Source organism: Alexandromys fortis, unplaced genomic scaffold (genome assembly GCF_014885135.2).
Source record: "Alexandromys fortis isolate MF-2015 unplaced genomic scaffold, M_Fortis_MF-2015_v1.1 scaffold_16, whole genome shotgun sequence".
NCBI lineage: Eukaryota > Metazoa > Chordata > Mammalia > Rodentia > Cricetidae > Alexandromys > Alexandromys fortis.
This window is the reverse complement of record NW_026067893.1, coordinates 6863032-6883479: the sequence shown is the minus strand read 5'-3', so window position 1 is coordinate 6883479 and position 20448 is coordinate 6863032. Positions and strand designations below refer to the sequence as shown.

General features: G+C 49.7%; 1 protein-coding gene across 2 annotated transcripts in view; it reads left to right on the top strand.

The window, feature by feature from the left end:
• Rbm20 (RNA binding motif protein 20) overlaps positions 1–16288 on the top strand; it is a 170985-nt gene extending 154697 nt beyond the window's left edge. Inside the window, exons 11-14 of one of the 2 annotated variants that reach the window (XM_050147461.1) lie at positions 129–765; positions 2338–2472; positions 7799–7920; positions 13305–16288. In XM_050147461.1, the coding sequence (XP_050003418.1) occupies positions 129–765; positions 2338–2472; positions 7799–7920; positions 13305–13415 (1005 nt within the window). In that variant the 3' untranslated portion in view covers positions 13416–16288. Of the gene's footprint in view, positions 1–128; positions 781–2337; positions 2473–7798; positions 7921–13304 lie in introns of both variants that reach the window. The other variant, XM_050147453.1, reaches the window with a different exon arrangement.
• The last annotated feature ends 4160 nt before the right edge of the window (positions 16289–20448 follow it).

The following is a 20448-nucleotide window of genomic DNA, read 5'->3' as shown; positions in this document are numbered from 1 at the left end:
GCTTCCCGAGGAGGAGAACAATCAAATGCCCAGGTCTTTCTGGCCATGGGCTCCTGTAGCCGGTGTAAACAGCCTCTGGGTGAATATCGTTAGCCACTGTCTGATACACATTCTCCATCCTCATACAGGAACCAGACTGGGAGAGTGGCAGTGAGGCCGAGGGGGACAGCTGGTACCCCACAAACATGGAGGAGCTGGTCACGGTGGATGAAGTGGGGGAAGAAGATTTCATCATGGAGCCGGACATCCCAGAGCTAGAGGAAATTATGCCCATTACCCAGAAGGACAAAACCCTCCCTGAAATATGTCCCTGCGTGACAGCCACCTTAGGTTTGGACTTGGCCAAGGATTTCACCAAGCAGGGGGAGACCATGGGGAACGGGGGTGCAGAAAGCAGCTTCACGCTGCCCAGACAACTGCCGTCTACATCTACACGCTGTCCCAATGACACGGACATGGAGATGCCTGGCCTAAATCTGGACGCTGAGCGGAAGCCAGCTGAATGCGCGACAGGCCTCTCACTGGAGGTCTCAGATTGCTACGAGGAGGCAAGAGGAGCAGAGGACTCAGATGCGCGTCCGGCCCCTACAACCCAACAAATGTCCTCCCTCCAGCCAGCAGAGGACAGGGCCCGGCAATCCAGCCCCTTTCTCGATGACTGCAAGGCCAGGGGGTCCCCTGAAGATGGGGCTCACGAAGTCAGTCCCCTGGAAGAGAAAGCCAGCCCCCCTACTGAAAGCGACCTTCAAGACCTGGCTTGCCAAGGTGCATTGACTGAGGGTAACTACCTTCATTTCCTCCATGGGTGGTTGGGCGGACTGGGCCACTGCTTCCATCAGGACATGCAGGCGTGTGCTGACTGGAACAGACATACGGGGAGTTTCCAACTCGCTTTAAAGCCGAGGCAGAAAGCCATGTGCAGAAGCAAGCCTCTGAAGGCCAGGTTAGCCTGTTATAGCTCTCAGGCAAACAGTATAGAGGAAAGCTGACAGGAGCCACTGAGTTCTGAGAAGCCACCTGAGATAGGCTCGATTTCTCTGCATTATGGGGTCCCACATAGGCACAGGCGACAAAGATCAGGTTGAGTTTTCAGATTTTTTTTGAGGGGGGGAAAGGTTTGGGTTCTTTTTGATGGTTTGCTGCCTTTACCTCCTTGCAATTATTTCTTTGATGGACGGGTGAGTGAGAGAAGATCGTACAGAGAAGAAGGAGGGCTTTGCTGAAGGGCTTGGCTTGCTTCCCTTCTGGCTACCCCAGACCTGTTTTTCTCCAGGGTCAGATGGCGAAACAGGACTTATCCCAGGAACAAGTCTGCCTCCACCGGAGGTGATGTTGTGTCTATGCTCAGCGCTGTGACATCATGAACTAAGGAGTCTAAAATGGGCTAAGCCCTGGCTTCTCTGCCAGATGGAAACAGATCCATCCAGTGCTGGGGAAGGGGGGCGGGTTGGAGGGAGGGTGAGTAGTTCTTAAGACTCCTGCGGTGCACATAACTAGAGATCCATTTTATAGAAAGCTGACGGCTTTACCAAAGCTGGAGTAAAACCCAGGAAGCAGAAAATACAGGGAAAGGCAGGGAAAAGGAACATCTCAACCCAGAGCCTTGTGGGTAGCAGAGCTGGTGGGTGGCCCAGAGGCTTGGGCTTTCCTCTGTGTCAAGCTGACCTGAGCAGTTTTTCACCTGCTGGGCTCTGAATCTCCATGGAAACGGTCTTGATCAGCCTGCTTGTTGCCAGAGAAACAAAGAGGCCCAGCCCATCTAGAGCAGGTTTGAGGAAAGAGTGCTGACATTTTCACCTCTCTCTGATCGAGCACCCTTTACTTTGTGGTACGGGTCTCAACAAGTGCCGGGCTCAGAGGTCTATTAACTTACTCCGTAGTTGGCGTTCGTATTTCATAGTGCTGCTTCACAAGCACGGGGTGAGGGTGGCATTGCCTTTGTGGCCAGGCTTGGTGGATGTCAGCACTATTTCTGCCCTTTGAGGACTCCCCTCCCTGCAGAGATGGAGTGATACTGACTGGGGGTGATGGAGGACGGATCATCCAAGTGAAGGCATTACCAGTCCATCCCCGTGTGCCAAGTGTTATTGCGTGTGGCATTTTTTTTGGCAGTGGAAAATGATCTTAATTATAGCACTTTGGTGCTAATTAGCAGCCCCAGCCTCACGTGATTAAGCAGTCCAAGGGACAGTTCCCAATCACAGTGCAGGGGATGGAATTACAGGGACTCTTTGGGGCCTGCTGTGAGTTTCATTAGGGTGCTTTTTTTGTTTGTTTATTTATTTGTGTGTGTGTGGCTTGTCCCCATCTCCTACCTCACGGGCTTATGTTTTGCAGAAAACTCCAGGTACGTGGAAGTGAAATCTCTGGAAGTGAGGTCACCAGAACTCACCGAAGCGGAGCTGAAAGAGCCCCTTTCTTTGCCTTCCTGGGAACCGGAGGATGTGTTCAGCGAGCTTAGCATTCCTCTAGGTAGGTGAAATCACAATCCTTCCTGAGTCCCAGCTCCAGGAAGTGACAGTTCTCAAGTGACCTGGAGGAGCTCAAGAGGGCTTTGCCATGGTGCTGTCCTTGTTTTTAAGATGTGATGCAATAGCCCAGACCTGCAAGACGGTAAAGTTTCTTCCCGTTTCCAGCTCCCATAGTAGACCTAATAGCCACATGACTAAACCGTGAATTGCACAGCAGTAAGACTCAGCCAGGAAAGGCCAGTTTCCCCAGCAGGGAAGCCCAGGCCTTGTTTAGGCAGGAAACAGAAGCCCCACTATCTCAGCTAAAATGGACCCCCTTTGCTGTCATTCTCCTGTGTATCCTTGTTCTATATTGTCCCAGAATGCCACACAACTTTTCTCCTTGAAAGATCTGCTTCCCTGAGCCCACATAGTAGACTGAAGTTGTGGTGCACACCGGTTAACATGGTGGTGGCACACACCAGTGAGAATGGTGGTGGCGCACACCAGTGAGAATGGCGGTGGCACACACTAGTAACAATCTCCTGGATTGATGTCTGTGATCTCTGCATTAGCTCTGAAAGGGATTAAGGAAGAGCAGCTTATCAGAGGGGATGTTTGGGGAAGTATCTCTTAGGAATGTGACCCAAGGACGTACTAGAAAGTGATAACCATGTGGGCACCCAGGGAAGACACCCCAGTGTGGAGCTTGACTTTTCCTTCCACGCGTCTTTATTCCTCGTCTTCTATTTCCTTACTCTAATATGCCATTCTTATAGAATTAGTTTGGAAAAATGACAAATCTTGTTCTTAAAGAACTTGCTATGTAGTATCTCACAAAACAAAACTTATGTGTGCATAGTGTGTTGTGCGTGTGTGCATGTGTGTGTGCGTGCATACACGTATGTACCCATGTATGTGATATGGAGTCCATAGGAAGAGATCAGAAGAACCCTCTTCTAATTCTCCCCTTCTTGTTCCCTTGAGACAGGAGCTCACCTCACCTGTAGCTTTGGGCTGTTCAGCCAAGGCTTGGGATCTGCCGCTCTGTCTCGAACTCTGAGGTTTCACAATTTTTACATGAACACCAGGGATTAACATTCAGGTCCTCTCGCAAGCTCTCTTACCACTGGTCCATCTCCCTAGCCCTCCCAACACAAATATTTCTAAAAATGAAAGACGGGCCTTAGAATGAATCACAATGCTCTCGGGCACTTTAACTGTGGACTCCGATGTTGCAGAACCTGCCAGTTAGGAGCTTCAGCTTGTCCACGGATTTATCCATTCGGCAACTTACAGGATCACGTGGGACCATGCCTTGCACCCTGAGGGAACTGAGAGTGTAACAAGTCCCAGGCATGAACTCAGAAGCAAGGGACACAGCAAACATTAAGAGTGAATCCTGCTTCCGTGTACATGTCTTTTCATTACTGCTTCTCACCGTCGAAAGTGTAAAAGCTTAATATAACAAATTAAATAAAACAAAGCCCCCATAGAATCAATCCTGGTGGTCTCAATCATCCCTCCCCAGCCTCAGAGGATGCTGCCATGTTCGATGACTTTCTCCCGTACCCTCCATGCTCTGAGCAGCCGGTCTTAGGGAGCTCTTCGCGTCAGTACGCAGAGAGCACACTCTTTTGAACCACTGTGAATACTCCTTCCTAAAATACGCGCCCTCCGTTGCTGATCCCTTACTGGTGGGCGCTTCAGAGTCTCCTGTTTGTTTGGTTTTCCATTATGGTCGCATGGTAACAGCTAAGCCACCACTCAGTGTCTTCAGTGCTTCACATGCAGTACTGAACACACTCCAAGCGTGGATGAAGCAGGTGATACCGCGAATTCCTACTTTACATGTCAGAAACTGAGATGCAGTCATGAGGCTCCTGAGCGGGAGGGGCCGGGTTAGGACTCAGACTCTAGTGGTGTGTTCTTGGCCTCTGCCCTCTGCTGCTGGCCATATGTTCTGGTCTGGTTCCCTTTGTGCAGTTGCCAGCGTCTCTGTGAGGCGGGATGCTAGCCAAGCATGGGTGCGTTGTGGGGCTGTATATATTTGCATTAAAAATGCTATAATTGCTACTAAATTGCACTCCAAAAAGAGGATAACAGCTTTCAGTGTCACCTCCAGGGAGAATTCCCATTCCCTACCTCTTTGCCAAACCCAGATATCAGTTTTTAATCTTTGACAACCTGTTAGGAGGAAAATGGTATCTGATTTTGTTTTTATGAAGTGCTGTGTTAGAGTGTAATTGGCATACAATGAAGGGCATATGTTTAGACAGTGTGGCTTATCTGTTTTGACATCCATATGCACCTGTGCTGCTTTATGGATTTGGATGTTTGTCTACCTGGTGATGGGCACTGAAGTTGTTTCCAGCATGAACTGGTACGATCATCTTCATTCACTTAGAAAGCCAATAGCTCATTGGTCTCCACACTCCCACACCCTCTAGGAAGGGATGCTGCTGTGTTCTGTGTTTGACAGGTGAAGAGACCAAAGAGCCTTTCTCAAGAGTACACATTGAGTTCAGGAGCTTGGGATGTCTGTTCCCTGGCCACATTGTTCAGACGTAATAAAGAAAAGGCCATTTCTGTGTTGAAGAGCACAGACCTCTTATTCCTGGGTTCAAATCCCATCTCTGCCACTTGATGGCTGGGAGACAAATAGCAGCTTATCTAACCTCTTTGCTTTGAGTTCTTTGTCTCTATGAACCTAGTAAGTGAAGCCTCCATGTAGATTCATTTTGGAGGAGGAAATGAATGGAGAGTCTTAGTGCCTTCTAGTCACAGAAGTTTAGGAAGGGCTGAAGGGTTTTGGGATTCATTAGGCCCACAGTGCTTCTTCTCGATAGGGCTGCAAACCCTGTACACTCCAGGACTGGTCACTACAGCAGAGAGATTTCTAGAAACATGAGAGACAACATTCCGGTCCCTGTGGAGATCACAGGGGTGAAATGCCAAGGACAGGGCACCCCACTGGGAGAATGGAGAGGTCAGTCTTATCAGGGACTGGGGTGTTCACTGCTGGAGAGGGAGTTCGTGATTCAGGCCAGCACTTGGTTACTCTAGCCAGTGGGAGCCTGCCAAGGCCTGCCTGCTCTTACTATAACCAAGTAGCATCTCTGGCAGAAGGTAAGCTTCCTGTCTCTCCACATGGGCTTTACTAGGATGGCAGAGTCATAATTATCCATGCCAGGAGCTATTATTAGGAGGCAAATGCGGCTTTAATGACAGCACTTAATCAAGCCCTAAGAAATGGAGCGCTCGGTGGCTCCTGATCCCACCATGGCTATGGCAGGGTTTCTTGGTACTGCTATTCTCTGGTCCCTGCATTTGGGCTTCCTAAGGGAGTGGTGGCCGGCATTGTGGTGCCCTCACAAGCCCTGGGTTGTACTGTCATCTGAGGATCCTCCTGTCTCCACTCATCTTTTCCTAACGCTGTCTTTTGATTACTGGCTTGGACCCACTCCACTGGGCAGGGCCTGGGAAGAAAGTTACTGCCAAACCATAGACATGGTTCTCGGGGCAGCCTTGGGAAAGGCTGGAGAGTGGGTGGAGCCCAATGCTCAGATGCTTGCTTTCTGTGTGCCTAAAGTGGCGTTCCCTGAGCACCAGGCAAGGTGGCAGGTGTTTCCTCACAACATCATGTGTAGCATTGTGCCGCCTAGTTTACAGATGAGAAACTCACTCCAGAGAAGTCCACCAACGCCTCTGTGGGGGTCACAGCTTATGCGAGAGTGCGGGGCCTGTCTGATCTACATGCCATTTCCTTCCACTGTCACTGTCCCACTGAGACTTGGCTACAGTAAAATGTTGCATATAGCCCCACAGATGGTAGATGTAACACTCTGGTTGAAAGGAGCCACGGTTGCACAATTTGGCTCCTGCCTCAGCTTCTGTGGATTCCCTTGAGGTGGTTAGACTTCTCCTGGGGACCCCAGGAAAGGGACAAGGAATTCAAGGCCCGGTTTACACTATAATCTCCAGGTTTGTGTTCCTGGTACAGCCCAGGCATACCCTGATACCTGTAGGATATAGGACAGGACAGAAGGCAGGGCTCTGGCCAGAGTTCTTTCTTAGCAGCTTTTCTCTTGGATTTTATGTCTCTGAGGCTTCTGAGGAGCAGCGGCAAGCAATACCCGTTTTGTAACAACAGGGCAAAGGTGGTGGGCCTTGCTCGATGCCTGTTCCCCAGCAGCAGCCGGGAGCTGGCTCCCCCACCGACCAAGTAGGGCCACGTGTCCATCCTCTGCACAGAGGGCGAGAGTAGAGGGTGAAGGAGAGGACATTCAGGCCCGTGGGACAGCTAGACTGAGTGACACCTCTCACTTCTGGGGATTGTGGCTGAGTGCTGAGGGCTCTGAGACAGCAGGCAGACAGCTGCATGGCAGAGAGGCAGCCAGGTTCCAAGCTGCAGTGTGGAGCTTTGGGCTGGCAGGCTGCACGCAGTCCCCCCGGGCTTCTTCACTTCTGCCCTCCCTCAGAGCCACCGCATCCCAACAATAAATTTATCATTATTACTAATCATCATCATCATTATTATTACTATCGAGATGTAAAGGAGAGTTATATTTACAAGTTTAGGATCCCCTGTGTGCTGAGCACCAAGTGGAGGAAGACAAGGGCCAGGCTGTGGTTAGGAGGCGCAGGGCGCTGAGGAATGGGTACCTCCTCCTCCTCCTCCCTCTGAAAGCTGCCGTATCCTCTCCTCCTTCCAGTCCGGTTCCCCAGATTGTCCCAGCAGAGGGAATGGGAGCAGCACCGCTCCCTCGGCCGCTGTGTTCTGCTCACACAGGGAAGGCTCGCATCCAGCATGTAGGTCCTGAGTACCTAGACTTAGCTCCCAGTGCTCAGGAGGCCAGTGCAGGTGCATCTCTGTGAGCCTGAGGCCAGCCTGGTCCACCACAGATCATAAGGGACACATGTTTGCATTACAGAGAGTGGGTAAATTTTCCTCTTTAATTTAATTTCATTTTTCTTTGGTAAAAATGATCCGAAAACAAACCTCATGATACAGAGAATTTGGGTCCCAAATGCAGAGAGGGGAACCAAGCAGAACCTGAAATCCTTAGAGCAGCAAAGCGGCCTTCCTCCCCTTCTCTTCAGAGGCAGGCCCACGGACTCAGACCTACAAGGCAGGGCGCTGGGCAGTCATTGCTGGGTGCCCTCCACCGGCTAGCAGCCTGCTCCCGATGTTCACAAGGACCTGTGTGAATGGGGTAGGCACTTTCTCTCCATAGCTGTGTTGTAAATGTGGCCGATGAGGTGAAGCTTGGAGGAGCTGGTAACTGCCAAAGTCACCAGCAAATGCGCTTCTTAACGCTGCCTGTCCATTCCCCACCCTTCCCCAGGAGTGGAGTTCGTGGTTCCCAGGACTGGCTTTTATTGCAAGCTGTGCGGCCTGTTCTACACGAGCGAGGAGGCCGCCAAAGTGAGCCACTGTCGCAGTACTGTCCACTACAGGAACTTACAGGTAACCGCTCGCTCTCCTTGCTGTCCACCCTGTGCGACTTCCCAGCCTCCACGCGCAAGCCAGCACCTAGGAGTCTGAGGCCTCACTTGCCTCTACCTCCTCCCACCGTGTGGAGAATGGCTGACTCCACAGGCTGTCCCACAGACAGGCTTCATCCTAAGGGCACTCAGAGCAGCAACTCTGCTTACTTATTTCCTGCACCCTAGAGGCCTTTTAAACACCTTCCACCCTTAGCGTGATGGAGCCTAAGTTGAGTTCTGCTGGTATTCTCCCGACACACGGTGCAGCCAGCCCTCTCAGCCCGGCCTGGGGGCTTCCTTTCCTCCTCCTCCATGCACATAACCTCTGTGACTGGAATGAAAACCAGTTCTGCCCCATTACATGTTCAGCTAGCACAACAAATGCCTGACACAGGCAGCGCCTACATGCAGAACTGGTCTAGGCTCTGTGAACACAGCAGCAACGAATACAGATTCAGGCCTTGTAGGTCCTGGCTGAGTTAGGAGACCTGGGGTACAGGCAGCAACTAAGCGATGCCTGTATCCAAATGTCTTCTACAGCAGGTACTGAACCCCACATTTCATCCACGCTAAGACGCCTTTACTAGTACATACCAGTTTTCGTGTTTGTTCTTTGTCATGGGGTTGGACGTTCAGATTATCAATCACATGCTCCACACCTGTGCCACATCCTCAGCCTGCTATACCAGTTTAACACCAATTAGAAAAACAGTGCAGCGAACTGAGCAGGGAGACTCTCTCGATTGTCAGATGCACTTTTCAGAGATGGTAATGGGTTTTCAAAAGTATCTTAAAGTCAATGAGCATGCTACTGTTTGGCATTCTGCCAAGGCCCCCAGCAGACACCTCATCTGAGATGACTGTGGCGGAGGCTCCCGGCTCCCTGGCAGGTGCACCAGGGAAGCTTGAACTGAGGTGGATAGTGTGAGAGCTACGGCAATATCTAAACCTAAAGCGCATGTAATTTTCATGATCGAGTCCTGGCACAGGCTGGGTTTTACAGGTATTTAATTTGCTGGGGTGGGGGTAGGGGTGAGCGCTTCAAGGCAGCTGCGTTTTTACCATCGGAACTAGAGTTTAGAGGTAGACGATGAATCAGGCAATAAAATGCTTGCCGTGGACACACGAGGACCTTCCTTGGCACTCACATAGAAGCTGGGCATGGTGATGCATGCCTATAATCCTAGCACTGGGGAGGCAGAGGCAGGAAGATCTCTGGAGCTCACTGGCCAGGTAGTCTAGCCAAACTGGTGAGCTCCAGGTTCAGTGAGAGAGACTCTGCCTCAAAACATAAGGTGGAGAGTGTCAGAGGAAGAGACCTCTAATATCAACCTGACTTCTCTACACACACATACACATGCACACACATACACACATACATACATATACTCACATATATACACACATATACATAACACATACATATAAATACACACATATATACAATACACGCACATACATATACACATGCATACGTGCACACACATACATACACACAGATATATGCATACACACATATATACATATGTGCACATACACAAATATATACACACATACAGACACACATATATACATATATATACATATATACAAACACACACTTGAGTCTATGCACACATAGATACCACATACAAAATAAATATCGCGTTGAATCACATGGCTCAATCTAAGAAGTGCCAGGGGTGTCATTGCCACAGTTTTAGGCCAGGTATTCCTCTCATAGTTAATTTTTTAGAATGGCTTATCTGAATAATTTTTTAGAATGGTTTGTTTTTTTTAAAGTCATGTGTGTTATTTTTTTACATTTATGTACTTATTTAGTTCTTAAGGTAGGAACACAATACCATAATGGAGACATGGAAGTCAGAGGACAACTTGCACCCCATCCACCATTTGAGTGCTGGGGCTCAAACTCAGGTCCATGGGCTTGGAGACACTGACCCTTACCCACTGAGATTTTCCTGGACCTAATCTAGTGGTCTTTAAGCAGGAATGTGGACTAGAATTGCCTGTAATTTTGGAGTACATGTGCTAGGTCACATATTGGGGGGCTGCAGTAACATGTAACTTAAGAACGAACATTCTTTTTTTTTGTTTCACTCTTTATTTATTTATTTATTTATTTATTTATTTACGATTTCTGTCTCTTCCCCACCGCTGCTTCCCCTTTCCCTCCCCCCCCCCCAATCAAGTCCCCCTCCCTCGTCAGCCCAAAGAGCAATCAGGGTTCCCTGCCCTGTGGGAAGTCCAAGCACCACCCACCTCCATCCAGGTCTAGTAAGGTGAGCATCCAAACTGCCTAGGCTCCCACAAAACCAATAGGTGCAGAAACGTTTAATGTGAGCATCTAGTTAAGAATCTCAGGTTTGCTGAAGTTCGGAGGAGCGCTGTAAGGTTCTCTCCAGGCAGTGTGGAAAGCCACTGGGCCTTGGACGGCATCTCTTGGTTCTTGTCACTCGTTTCTTCTTCCTTCTCTAAGTTGATCTTCGGGGCAGGGGATGGCTCCATCTGGCTTCCCACAAGTAAGAGGCTGTCTCTGGCTGTGCCCAGGTCATTTAAACCTCCTGATTTCCGCATGTAAGAGACTATTTCTGGCTATGCTGGGGTCATTTAAACCTCCTGATTTTCCGCATGTAAGAGGCTCTCTCTGGCTGTACCTGGTTCGTTTAAACCTCCTGATTTCCCACTAGGGAGCAGCTGTTCTATGAACATGGCCGACCCACTGTTCTGTCTCTCTCCTGGGGAGGAAAGGGAATGGTGGCCTCGTTTGACCAGAGCAGGAACTTGAGACTGGGCTCACTGGGCTCTGAGAGCTATTTGGGGACAGTCATCAACTCAAAAATCTCATTGTTGCTCGAATCCTAATTGATCTTAATAATAAAAACCCAGAGTCAGATATCAGGGTAAATGCTGCAAAGATCAGAGAACTAAAGGAGCCAGCCACTAAAGTTCTTATCTCTATGAAATCCTCAGACCCAGGGGGCAAGATCCTGTCTCTACAAGTCCTCAGACTCTTGTCTCTTCCTGGCCCAGTCACATCCCTTCCCGTCTCTACTTCCCTAGTGTTGGATTAAAGGCATGTGACTCCCACATACTGGGATTAAAGGTGTGAGCCTCCACCACCTGGCTCTGTTTCTCTTTTAGACTGGAACAACTCAGGTAGCCCGGGTGACCTTGAACTCACAGAGATCCGTTTGCCTCTGCTTCTTGAGTGCTGGCCTTAAAGGTGTGTGCCACTTCTCCCTGGCCTCTATGGCTAACTAGTGGCTTAGCTCTGCACTTTGGTCTTCAGGCAGGCAAACTTTGTTAGATCACAAACAAAATATCACCACCCTTCATCATTCTTAGACCGTTCGCAGGCTGGAAGGGCATGGGGTAACGCGGCCTCCACTGAGTTAGCTGGCATCTTTCTAAAGTGCATCTGCTTGCGTCTACCCACCTAGTGTAGACCCAGGAATCTCCATTTCTAAAATGTTATAGTGCTTAAGATCAAACCCAGGGCTTTGAATGTTCTAGAGAAATGCCACTGAGCCACACACCAAGGCCAAGAATCTTCATTTTAACAGTTCTGTGAATGTCTAATTCCTCAGTGTGAGAATCTTTGGTCTTGGTGGAATTCTATGGCCCCCAAGGAGACCCCAGAGTTCAAGCTTACTCCCACTAAGTGAGTTAGGAAGACTTCAGAGGCTGCCTTTCTCTAGGGCAGAGGTCTGCACAGTGTTCAGGGCCTAACTCCAGGCTGCCTCCCAATTCCCATAGCAGGCCAGCACCATCCCTGTGGTCCCTAGATATACTGGGCATAGGCATTGCCTCAGTTCCTCACGCTGTCCAACCTGAGTTCGAGGTCCCTCGTGTATCTGTCAGGGAGCCAGGAGTCTCTGCCACAGCCACCTCAGATAGGGCTTCTCTCAGGGGCCTTGGCAGAAGGCCTTTGTCGCATGTGTGGAAAGTGAAGACCTGAGACCCACACAGCAGGTGCCGGCTGACTCAAGTCAGGCAACTTAGAGAGTTAGGACTCCTCAGGAGGTTTTGAGTTGGGGGTCAGGGATGCCCTGAGAGGCAGGAACAGGTTGAAGGCGCCTCAGTGCGGCTTCCAGAAGTCTCTCTATGCCATTGCTGGTCACGGCTTTATGTGCACCCGTGGGGAGTGATCTGGCACAGCAGTGTAGGCCTCCTGGGCATGAAGATAGCAGCAAGCCTCAAAGAACGCACCTGTACGCAGGGTACTCATCCACTCAGGATTCTTGAAGCTGGCAGAGGAGAAGCTGGGGCTCTCCAGCAGCAGGCTCGCCCACAGGCATCTGCTAGGGTCTGGCTCCCAGTCAGACTGCAGTCACCCCCAAAAGCTAAAGTTTCACAGCAGGTGGAAGGTGAGGGAGACACCATTGCTCTCACTAAGGGTAGGGGCAGATTAGGGACCCCCCCCAATCCTACAGCAGGTTCAGCTCATGCGCAAGTCTGACATTCTTGAGTATTTACCGTGTGCCAGACATTATGCTGGGAGCTATGTGAGGCATGTGTCACTTTTCCACTTATAGCAAACACTGCCCCACTCCCTGACTGCTGGCGAGGTTGTCACGGTTACCCTCATGTCACAGATGTTAGGGACATTCAGCCGCTTGCCTGCAGAGAGTGTGGGTTTGAACCCAGGACCTTTATTAGCTGAGACTGAACGCTTGACCCCTGAACTGGCCCTGACCTTTATAACTGCCAGTCAAGTGCTGTCTGTGTAGTTCTTGCTGCTCCAGCACAGCCAGGCCTTCCCCTCATCTCTCACAGCGCTGGTCCCAGACATCCGGAACACAGGCCAGCCCTAGCTGGCTTATCGGCCATAAGTCCTTCTAGCTCTGTGGAGGCGGGCCCCCACTGGAGAGGGGGCATTTTATTTCTAGTCCATTCAGGGGGCTCGAGGCCCTCCCCCATAGCATGTCCTACAGGCTTGTTGGGAATCTCTGATGTCCCGTGGGCCAGTCCTGGACTTCTGCCATCCTCCACCGTCCCTCCTTCTGCAGCTCTCCTGGAAAACAGGTAGCATTGTCACGAGGATTGAGTTTAAGCCAGGTAGTTAGCAAGTGCTTGGCAACGAAGAAGGGTAGGGGTGGTTGCTATGGTTAGTATCTACCCTTCCTGCTTTCCCCACAAGATACTTACATTGTTTGGAAACAGAATGTGGGCCAACTGCCCTAAGATACACTGGAGACACGGGATTTGTGGTCCCCATTTGCCACAGGGTTAGGAAAGGGGTGCTACACCACGCGCGCGCGCATACACACACACACACACACACACACACACACACACATACACACACACCGTGCCACCGCTGACGTCTCTCTGCCTGCATTGTCCCTCTCTCCTCCACAGAAGTACTTGTCGCAGCTGGCAGAGGAGGGCCTGAAGGAGATGGAGGGGGCAGGCAGCCCAAGCCCCGAGGACAGCGGGATTGTGCCACACTTTGAGAAGAAAAAGCTTTGATATTGCCGCGGCCACTGTCTCTGGAAGGAGAATGGAAGCCTGCTGAACGAGGGCCAGTGTGGCCCCGGGGACAGGACTGAGGACAGAGAAGAAGGAAAGCCAGGCAGGACACGGTGCTTCGGCTTGTTCCCAGAGACGAGTCCAGCCCACCGCGGCTCACCACCTTCCTGGGGGCTGTTTCTTTAGTTTGTTTTTCTCTCTTCCTCTCCCCTATCCCTTCTGTGCCAAAGTTCGTTTCCTTTACATAAACTCCAACCTCTCAGGGATTGTCACTGGGTTTCAATTTTTGACTGGTTCTGGCAGGTCAGTCATGTGGGGCTGGGCCACGCAAGGAAAAAGTCTGAGAGTTGCCCTGGATTCAGAGTCACTTCGGTGAACCCAAGGTGGTCTTGCAGTCTGGGTCCTGTGTGTCCCAAGGGGGCTGAGTCAGGTTCATCCGTCTTGAGAGGGGTCACCAATGAATCAGTTGGTGGAGGTACAAGCAGTTACATTACAGTTTCCTCCAGGGGGATCCCACCATTTCGAAAAGGCTCCTTTTCTTTTTCAGTTTCTGGTTGGTGCTCTGGCTGGTGCTGGGAATTGAACCCAGGACCTTCTACATTCTAAACAGGTGCTCTCCCACTAAGCTTTATGTCTAGCCTAAAAAGCCCCGGGCTTTTGTTCTGAGGCTGGTTCTCATGTAGTTCAGGGATTGCCTTGAAGGGTAAGCTTGAACTCCTGATCCTCCAGCCTCTACCTCTTTGGTACTGTGGCTGTCGGTGTTGTGGTACTGGAATCAAACCCAGGGCTTCCAGCAAAGAGGCAAATACTCTACCATCTGAGCTGTGTGCTCGGCCCTAACGCGCCTATTTTCAGAAAGCCATCCATCAGTTATTCTAGAAAACCACCAGGCTAATGCCTTAAAGTAAAATCATATTAATTTTATGGCACAAAGAACTCAACATTGTCGAAGCTCTGGGAGGGCCAATCCAAACTTCTTGGTTTAAGGATGGGTCTGGATTTGTTCTGTTCAGGATGGTGATGTTGGTATAGATTCACTTTAAATTTGAGGTCAACCATGGCTTCTCCCTACAGCTAGAGGAGGAAATTGGTGTGGGCCAGGGTGCATGCTGGTCTCTGCAATGAATCAGCCTAAGTCAGCATCTAGGGACTAGCACCTGACCTTGCTTCACCCTTGGTGCCTCTACTCTTGAGTACCCTGTATTAGAATCATTTGAAAATGATCCCCAGTCGAAGGAGAAACCAAGACACCTGGTTCTCTGGAGACTTTTAGGTGAGGATGGAGGCCTAGCTTATGCTGATTTGGATGTTGAAATGCTAGGAAGAACAGATCCCTGATTCCCGGTGGGGTCAGCACTCCCCTCCCATGTGGGCTGAAGGGGCTTAGTGGAAGGTCTCGGGATAAGGGTCCTAGAAGACATGCGCTCCACTTGAGCCACAGAATGGACCCAGGTCAGAGAGAGCCTGGTGCTCTCTCCACAAGTAGACATGCCTCTCTGAAGGTGTCTTCCATTTGGATGGTTTGACCGTGTGAGTTGCCTGCTTATGTTCCCGGGTGAAGGCAAACAGACTGGACAGGGATCATGTCTTTCCTTTCTTATATTGCTGTTCTATGCTCTACACAAATGGGAGAGCAGTGGAGAAGTGATTTAACTCAACTCAATACCAACATTTTATCAGTGAGGAAACTGAGGCACAGAAGGAAATGAACGCAGACACTACAATGACCACATGTAAACCTTGAGGCCTATGATTCCTGGCCAGGAGAGAACTTGTGGAACCTTTGAGAGAGGAGTTAAGTAAGGCAAAGAGAGGACAGAGACAGGCCAGCCTGGAAAGGAGTGGTGGGGAGTTGGGGCTTCAGGAAGGTGGTATCCAGAGAGTTAAGACTCAATAGTGTATCTCAGTCCCCAAGGTTCCCCTGGTGGGCTCCACAGGTGGCAGCCCAGCACTGTGGTCATCAGCAAAGTCTCCCCCATTTCTTAGAAAACCTATGGCTTCTAGAACAGCTATTGGCCCCATCCCTAAATCCATTAGCAGCTCCACCAGAGGCTAGACCTGTACATTATCAGAGGCTGGACACTGTATCTTTCAGCAGAGTGAGGCAGACCTCACCGGCACCACTGGTTCCTGTGCTGGCAGCATTTCTATGGGAATTCACATGGCCCAGTTCTCAGGCAGGGAGATGGCTCCCTCGTTTGTTTGTAACTTGACCTTCTTCAGAGCACTCTGGAGAAGGTCCTCCAGAGGGAGAAAGACAAGGCAGTCTCTTCTTTCAGTCACAAACTTCAGTTTAAAGTCACAGGTGATTCTATACTTGTGTGTGTGTGTATATATATACATATATATTTATTTTTATATAACTCCATTGGCATGGTCCTGGCACTTTTTATTCCTACGTGTGTTACACGCAGTGCAGTAGTAAAGATGACCAGGAAAATACTGATTTCTTTTTTTAAAAATTTCTGTTCAGTGTTTCGCCAGTCATTTTAAAATGTCTTGCCCCAAGGTCGTTCATGAGCAGTTGCTGCCTTACACAAAAGATTTGTTTGCACCCTGAGTGGATGTGTGGAAGGCCCATGTTCTCTTATGGTCACGGTGAGCGCCTGGTGGCTTCCAGGTTGCACTCCCAGGGGCTTGGGTGAATTGCTAGTAGGAGCTGCAGCCACAGGTTTCCCGTTCTTGGACAGTCTGAGGGGGTGATCTGTAAGAGTATACTTGAACTGGACCAGAGATTATTTTGTGAGTATTTGAGAGAAACAGAACTACTAGTTACTTTAAGTTTGAACTCATAAAATATTAGAATTTTTGAGTGTCTTAGATAAATTGTCATCATTTTTTTTCTGATCTATATAACTGACCCAAAGTGTTTGTTTTTACAAAAGGAAAAAAATGGTTTTTAATAAAGAGAATTTGAAAGCTTCTGAGCGGCCGTGTCATGCAGGGGTCCTTTAATATTTGATCAGCATCTCATAGTGCCTCTAAGCTAGCATTTGGTCTTCTTTGGACTTTCGTAAGTGTGTGTGAGTGTGTGTGTGTGCGCGTGCATGCATATGTGTGGTATGGGTGTGTGTGTGCGTGCATGTGTATGTATGTGTGTGCATGTGTGTGTGCATGCATATGTACATGTACGTGTGGTGCACATATAGGCAAGTACATGTGGAGGACAGAGGTCAATGTTAGGCGTCTTTCTTGACCTTTCTCTACTTATTTAAATTTTTTTCAATTATTTATGGAGTATGTGTCATGGTGTCTGCAAAAATCAGTGTAGTCAGATTTTTCTTTGGGTCATCAGCTCACAAATAATGACAAAGAGACTTATTATTAATTTTGAAAGCTTGGCCTTAGCTTAGGCTTGTTTATAACTAGCTCTTACAACTTAAATTAACCATTTCTATTAATCTATGGGCCTACATGTCCTCTTCCCTCTGCATCTGGCTGGCAACTCCGCCTTCCTTCTTCCCAGAGCTCCCTCTTTCTGGAAGTCCCACCCATACCTCCTGAATAACTATTGGTCATTTAGCTTTTTATTAAAGCAAACACAGTGACGTAGCTTTACGTAGTGTAATCAAATATCTCCCAGAGGGTCAGACGGTAATTTGTGGGAGCTGGTTCTCTTCCTACCACGTATGTTCTGGAGATTAAACTCAGTTCATCAGGCTTGGCAGGAAGCATCTTTACCCACTGGTTGAACCAACCATCTTGCTAGCCCTCCGCTTTAGTTTTTGAGACAAGGTCTCTCCCTCAGGCTTGTCCATTTGGGTAAGCTTGTTGACGAGTGAGCTTCAAGGAGCCCTTTTCTCCTCCTACCTTTTCTTGAGTGTTGCAATCACAAAATTTTTTTTTTATTGAGCTCTACATTTTTCTCTGCTCCCCTCCCTGCCTCTCCCCTCCCCTTCAACCCTCTCCCAAGGTCCCCATGCTCCCAATTCACTCAGGAGATCTTTTTTTCTTCTACTTCTCATGTAGATTAGATCTATGTATGTCTCTCTTAGGGTCGTCATTGTTGTCTAGGTTCTACCGTCACAAGCTTTTATGTAAGTGCTGGGATCCAAACTCAGGTCCTTATGTGGGCATGGCAGGCATTCGATTACCAACTTAATCATTTTCAAAGTTCTCAAATATTTCAAAGGTTTGAGCAGCGATCACAAAACAGGTTCCACTTAGGACTCTGGTTAGGAAACTAAAGAGAACGGAGTTTTCGGTGGCCTAGGGGATCTAGGATGACCCTTCTGGAGTCAAAGGGCTTTTAATAAACCCATAGCTTTGCTATCCAGTGCTCCTCAATCTTTAGTGACTGAACCCCTCTGTCTTGAACCAGGGTCAGGCTGTCTTTGATGGTAGACCACAAAGATCTGGTGCTCAGCGCTGTGGTGGACACCGTCTCAAGCAGAGGCCTTTCTTTGTGTAGTTATTTCTGTCAGCTACTTGGGTCTATTTCCTTGGTCATAAAAGAGAGCGATGATTTAATTACCTCCAGGGCTAAGGGACTTTGCTGAGAAGAACATCTGGTATGCTCCAAGGCAACACATTTCCTTTGTTTTTGCAATATGTAATCTATACCACAAACTCCCACTTTTAATGGGTTGCTTTAAGTGAAGCTATACCGATCTCCTGGGCCTAGTTGGCTATAGCTTCCAATAGCCTAGAACTTTCCCTGTGCCCTACATCCCTGGTTAGCAGTGCTCTTGAGTCAGTGAGGATGGGATGGGCAGCCTGGACCCAGAGGGCAGAGTGGGGCCGCCTGTAATTACTGCAGCAGATTACAGTTCTAAGGACAGTTCCTGTTGAGCCTGTTGTGGCTCCACCCCCACCTGCGTCTCATGATGACCAGCCTGGGGCTGAGCTCAGGCCTCCAGTCCCCTCGGTGCTGCTGTCTGTGCCCTAGCTGATCGAAGGCAGGAATGGGCTCTTCCTGCCATCGTTCAGGGCCCAGGATGCCTGGGGTGCCCAGTTCCGAGTGTCCAGTCCCAGCTTGTTGCTGGACGTGCACAGCTCTGGAGAATATAACCCATTTACATTCTATGCCACGACTGCCCATGGCTAGGGGCTGTGCAGTGTTGATTCCCTGTTAAGACCTCCCTCACATGAGCTGCAGCCCCTTCTCCAAGACTGGGTGTTCTGATGCCCCATAGCCTGGTTCTGGGCCCTTATATTCAGATGCCACCTTGTGCCGCACTTGCTCTGACTGGCTTTTGTGACGTGGTGCCTGGGGTTGCCCCTCACAGTGCATCTGTCACAGATGCTGTTGCCTCTGCCTGGCCTCAGAGCTCTGTCCCCTTAGAGCATCAACAGCAAGGGCTGTCTGTCTGCAGTGGTGGGGTGTCCGGGTTCATCCCCAAGAGCTCTCATTTTCTTTTCCACCATGTTGGTCCTAGATAGAATCCCAAGCATTTAAGAGTAGGGTGGTCTCAAAGACCCCAAAGTCTTCATTCTTCCTTTCTAGCTTGTTTATTGACTGATTGGATTTTTGAGACAGGTTCAGACTGACTGTGAACTCCAGAGCTCAAGTCACCTTCCTGCCTCAGTCTCCTCCAGCCACATGTTCCTGTACCAGTGTGGTCTTTCTTTCTGCCAGAGAGACAGAGAGGCAGGGGTGGGTGCAGAAAGGGGAAGTGACTCACCTATATCAACTCCGCTTATTAGATTTCAGTCTGGGGAGTGGGGTGGTGCTGGGCCCCACAAGGCGCTGTTAAACTATGTGTAGAATTTTTCAGGTCTGATTCTAGCTGAACACGGTCAGTCTGCAGGGTATGGAAGGCAGATTCTGATCTGAATCACCTGGGTACTGTGCCACAACGATCGATTCTGTCCTACCATGGAGAGCCTGGCGACCGTCAAGCCTGGGCATTTGCATTCTGTTCTAGCAAGTCTCTAGGGAATTCATGCAGGCCGTGTCAGCTGCCTTCTATGACAGCTAGGGACTTCCCCATCAGTTCCTAGAATAGAAGGGGCATTTCTTTCACCAGGCGAGATGAATGAGGATCATTCAGGGGAGTGGGGAGACGACTGTGGGAGATACAGAGGAAGGGAGCAGCATGGCTGTGGCACACGAGCTGCTGGGCGCTATGGTCAGGAGGGGGCATGAGGCAGGATGAGGGATTTGGAGGGACTCATGGACACACAGTCGTTTTACAAACTTAAAATTTTAAACATGCGTATTATATATTTTGATTATACCTCCTGTCTTAGGGTTTCTATTGCTGTGAAGGGACACCATGACCACGGCCACTCTTACAAAGAAAACATTTAATTGTGGTGGCTCATTTACAGTTCAGAGGTCCAGTCCATTTTGTGTCTTCTCCTTCCTTCCTTCCTTCCTTCCTTCCTTCCTTCCTTCCTTCCTCCCTCCCTCCCTCCCTCCCTCCCTCCCTCCCTCCCTTCCTTTCTTCCCTCCTCCTCTCCTTCCTTTTTTTCCAAGACAAACTTTTGCTCTGCCTTCCAGGCTGGTTTTGAACTTATGATGAGCCCCCTACCTCAGTCTCCTGCCTGGCATCACAGGCATGCGTCACCCCACTGGGCTTCAAACCGGGGAAGGGGTGACTACTGCCTACTGAGAGGTAAGGGGTCCCTCGGGATGAGTTCAGACCCTGAAGGGCTGATAAGGTATGGCCTGCACAGAGAGTAGCACTGGGACCCCCTTGGTTTGTCTTCAAGCCCAGGAGGGTGGCTTTCTGGCTGGGCACAGTTCCCCAAGGGTTAGGACTCTTGAGAGCAAATCTGTTAGGAGACTGGGAAATACAACCAAGACAGCCACCTCGATAGGATGTAGGGGCTGCTTCCCGCCTCTACTTTGTCATAGCCTCATACTCTGAGCCACAGGGTGGAGAGGGTTGCTCTCAGCTTCCTAGTCCAGTGAGGGATCAGCTATCAGCAACAGGCAAAAGGCCCCTTAGGGCAGGAGTCCAGAGGAGTCAACATCCTGGGGCCCAGCTCTTGGTTTTGTGTGTTCCTTATATACCTTAACTTGGCCCTTACCACACTCTGCTTAACTCTGGTCCATATTCACCCCCACCCAGCCCCACTTCCTGCC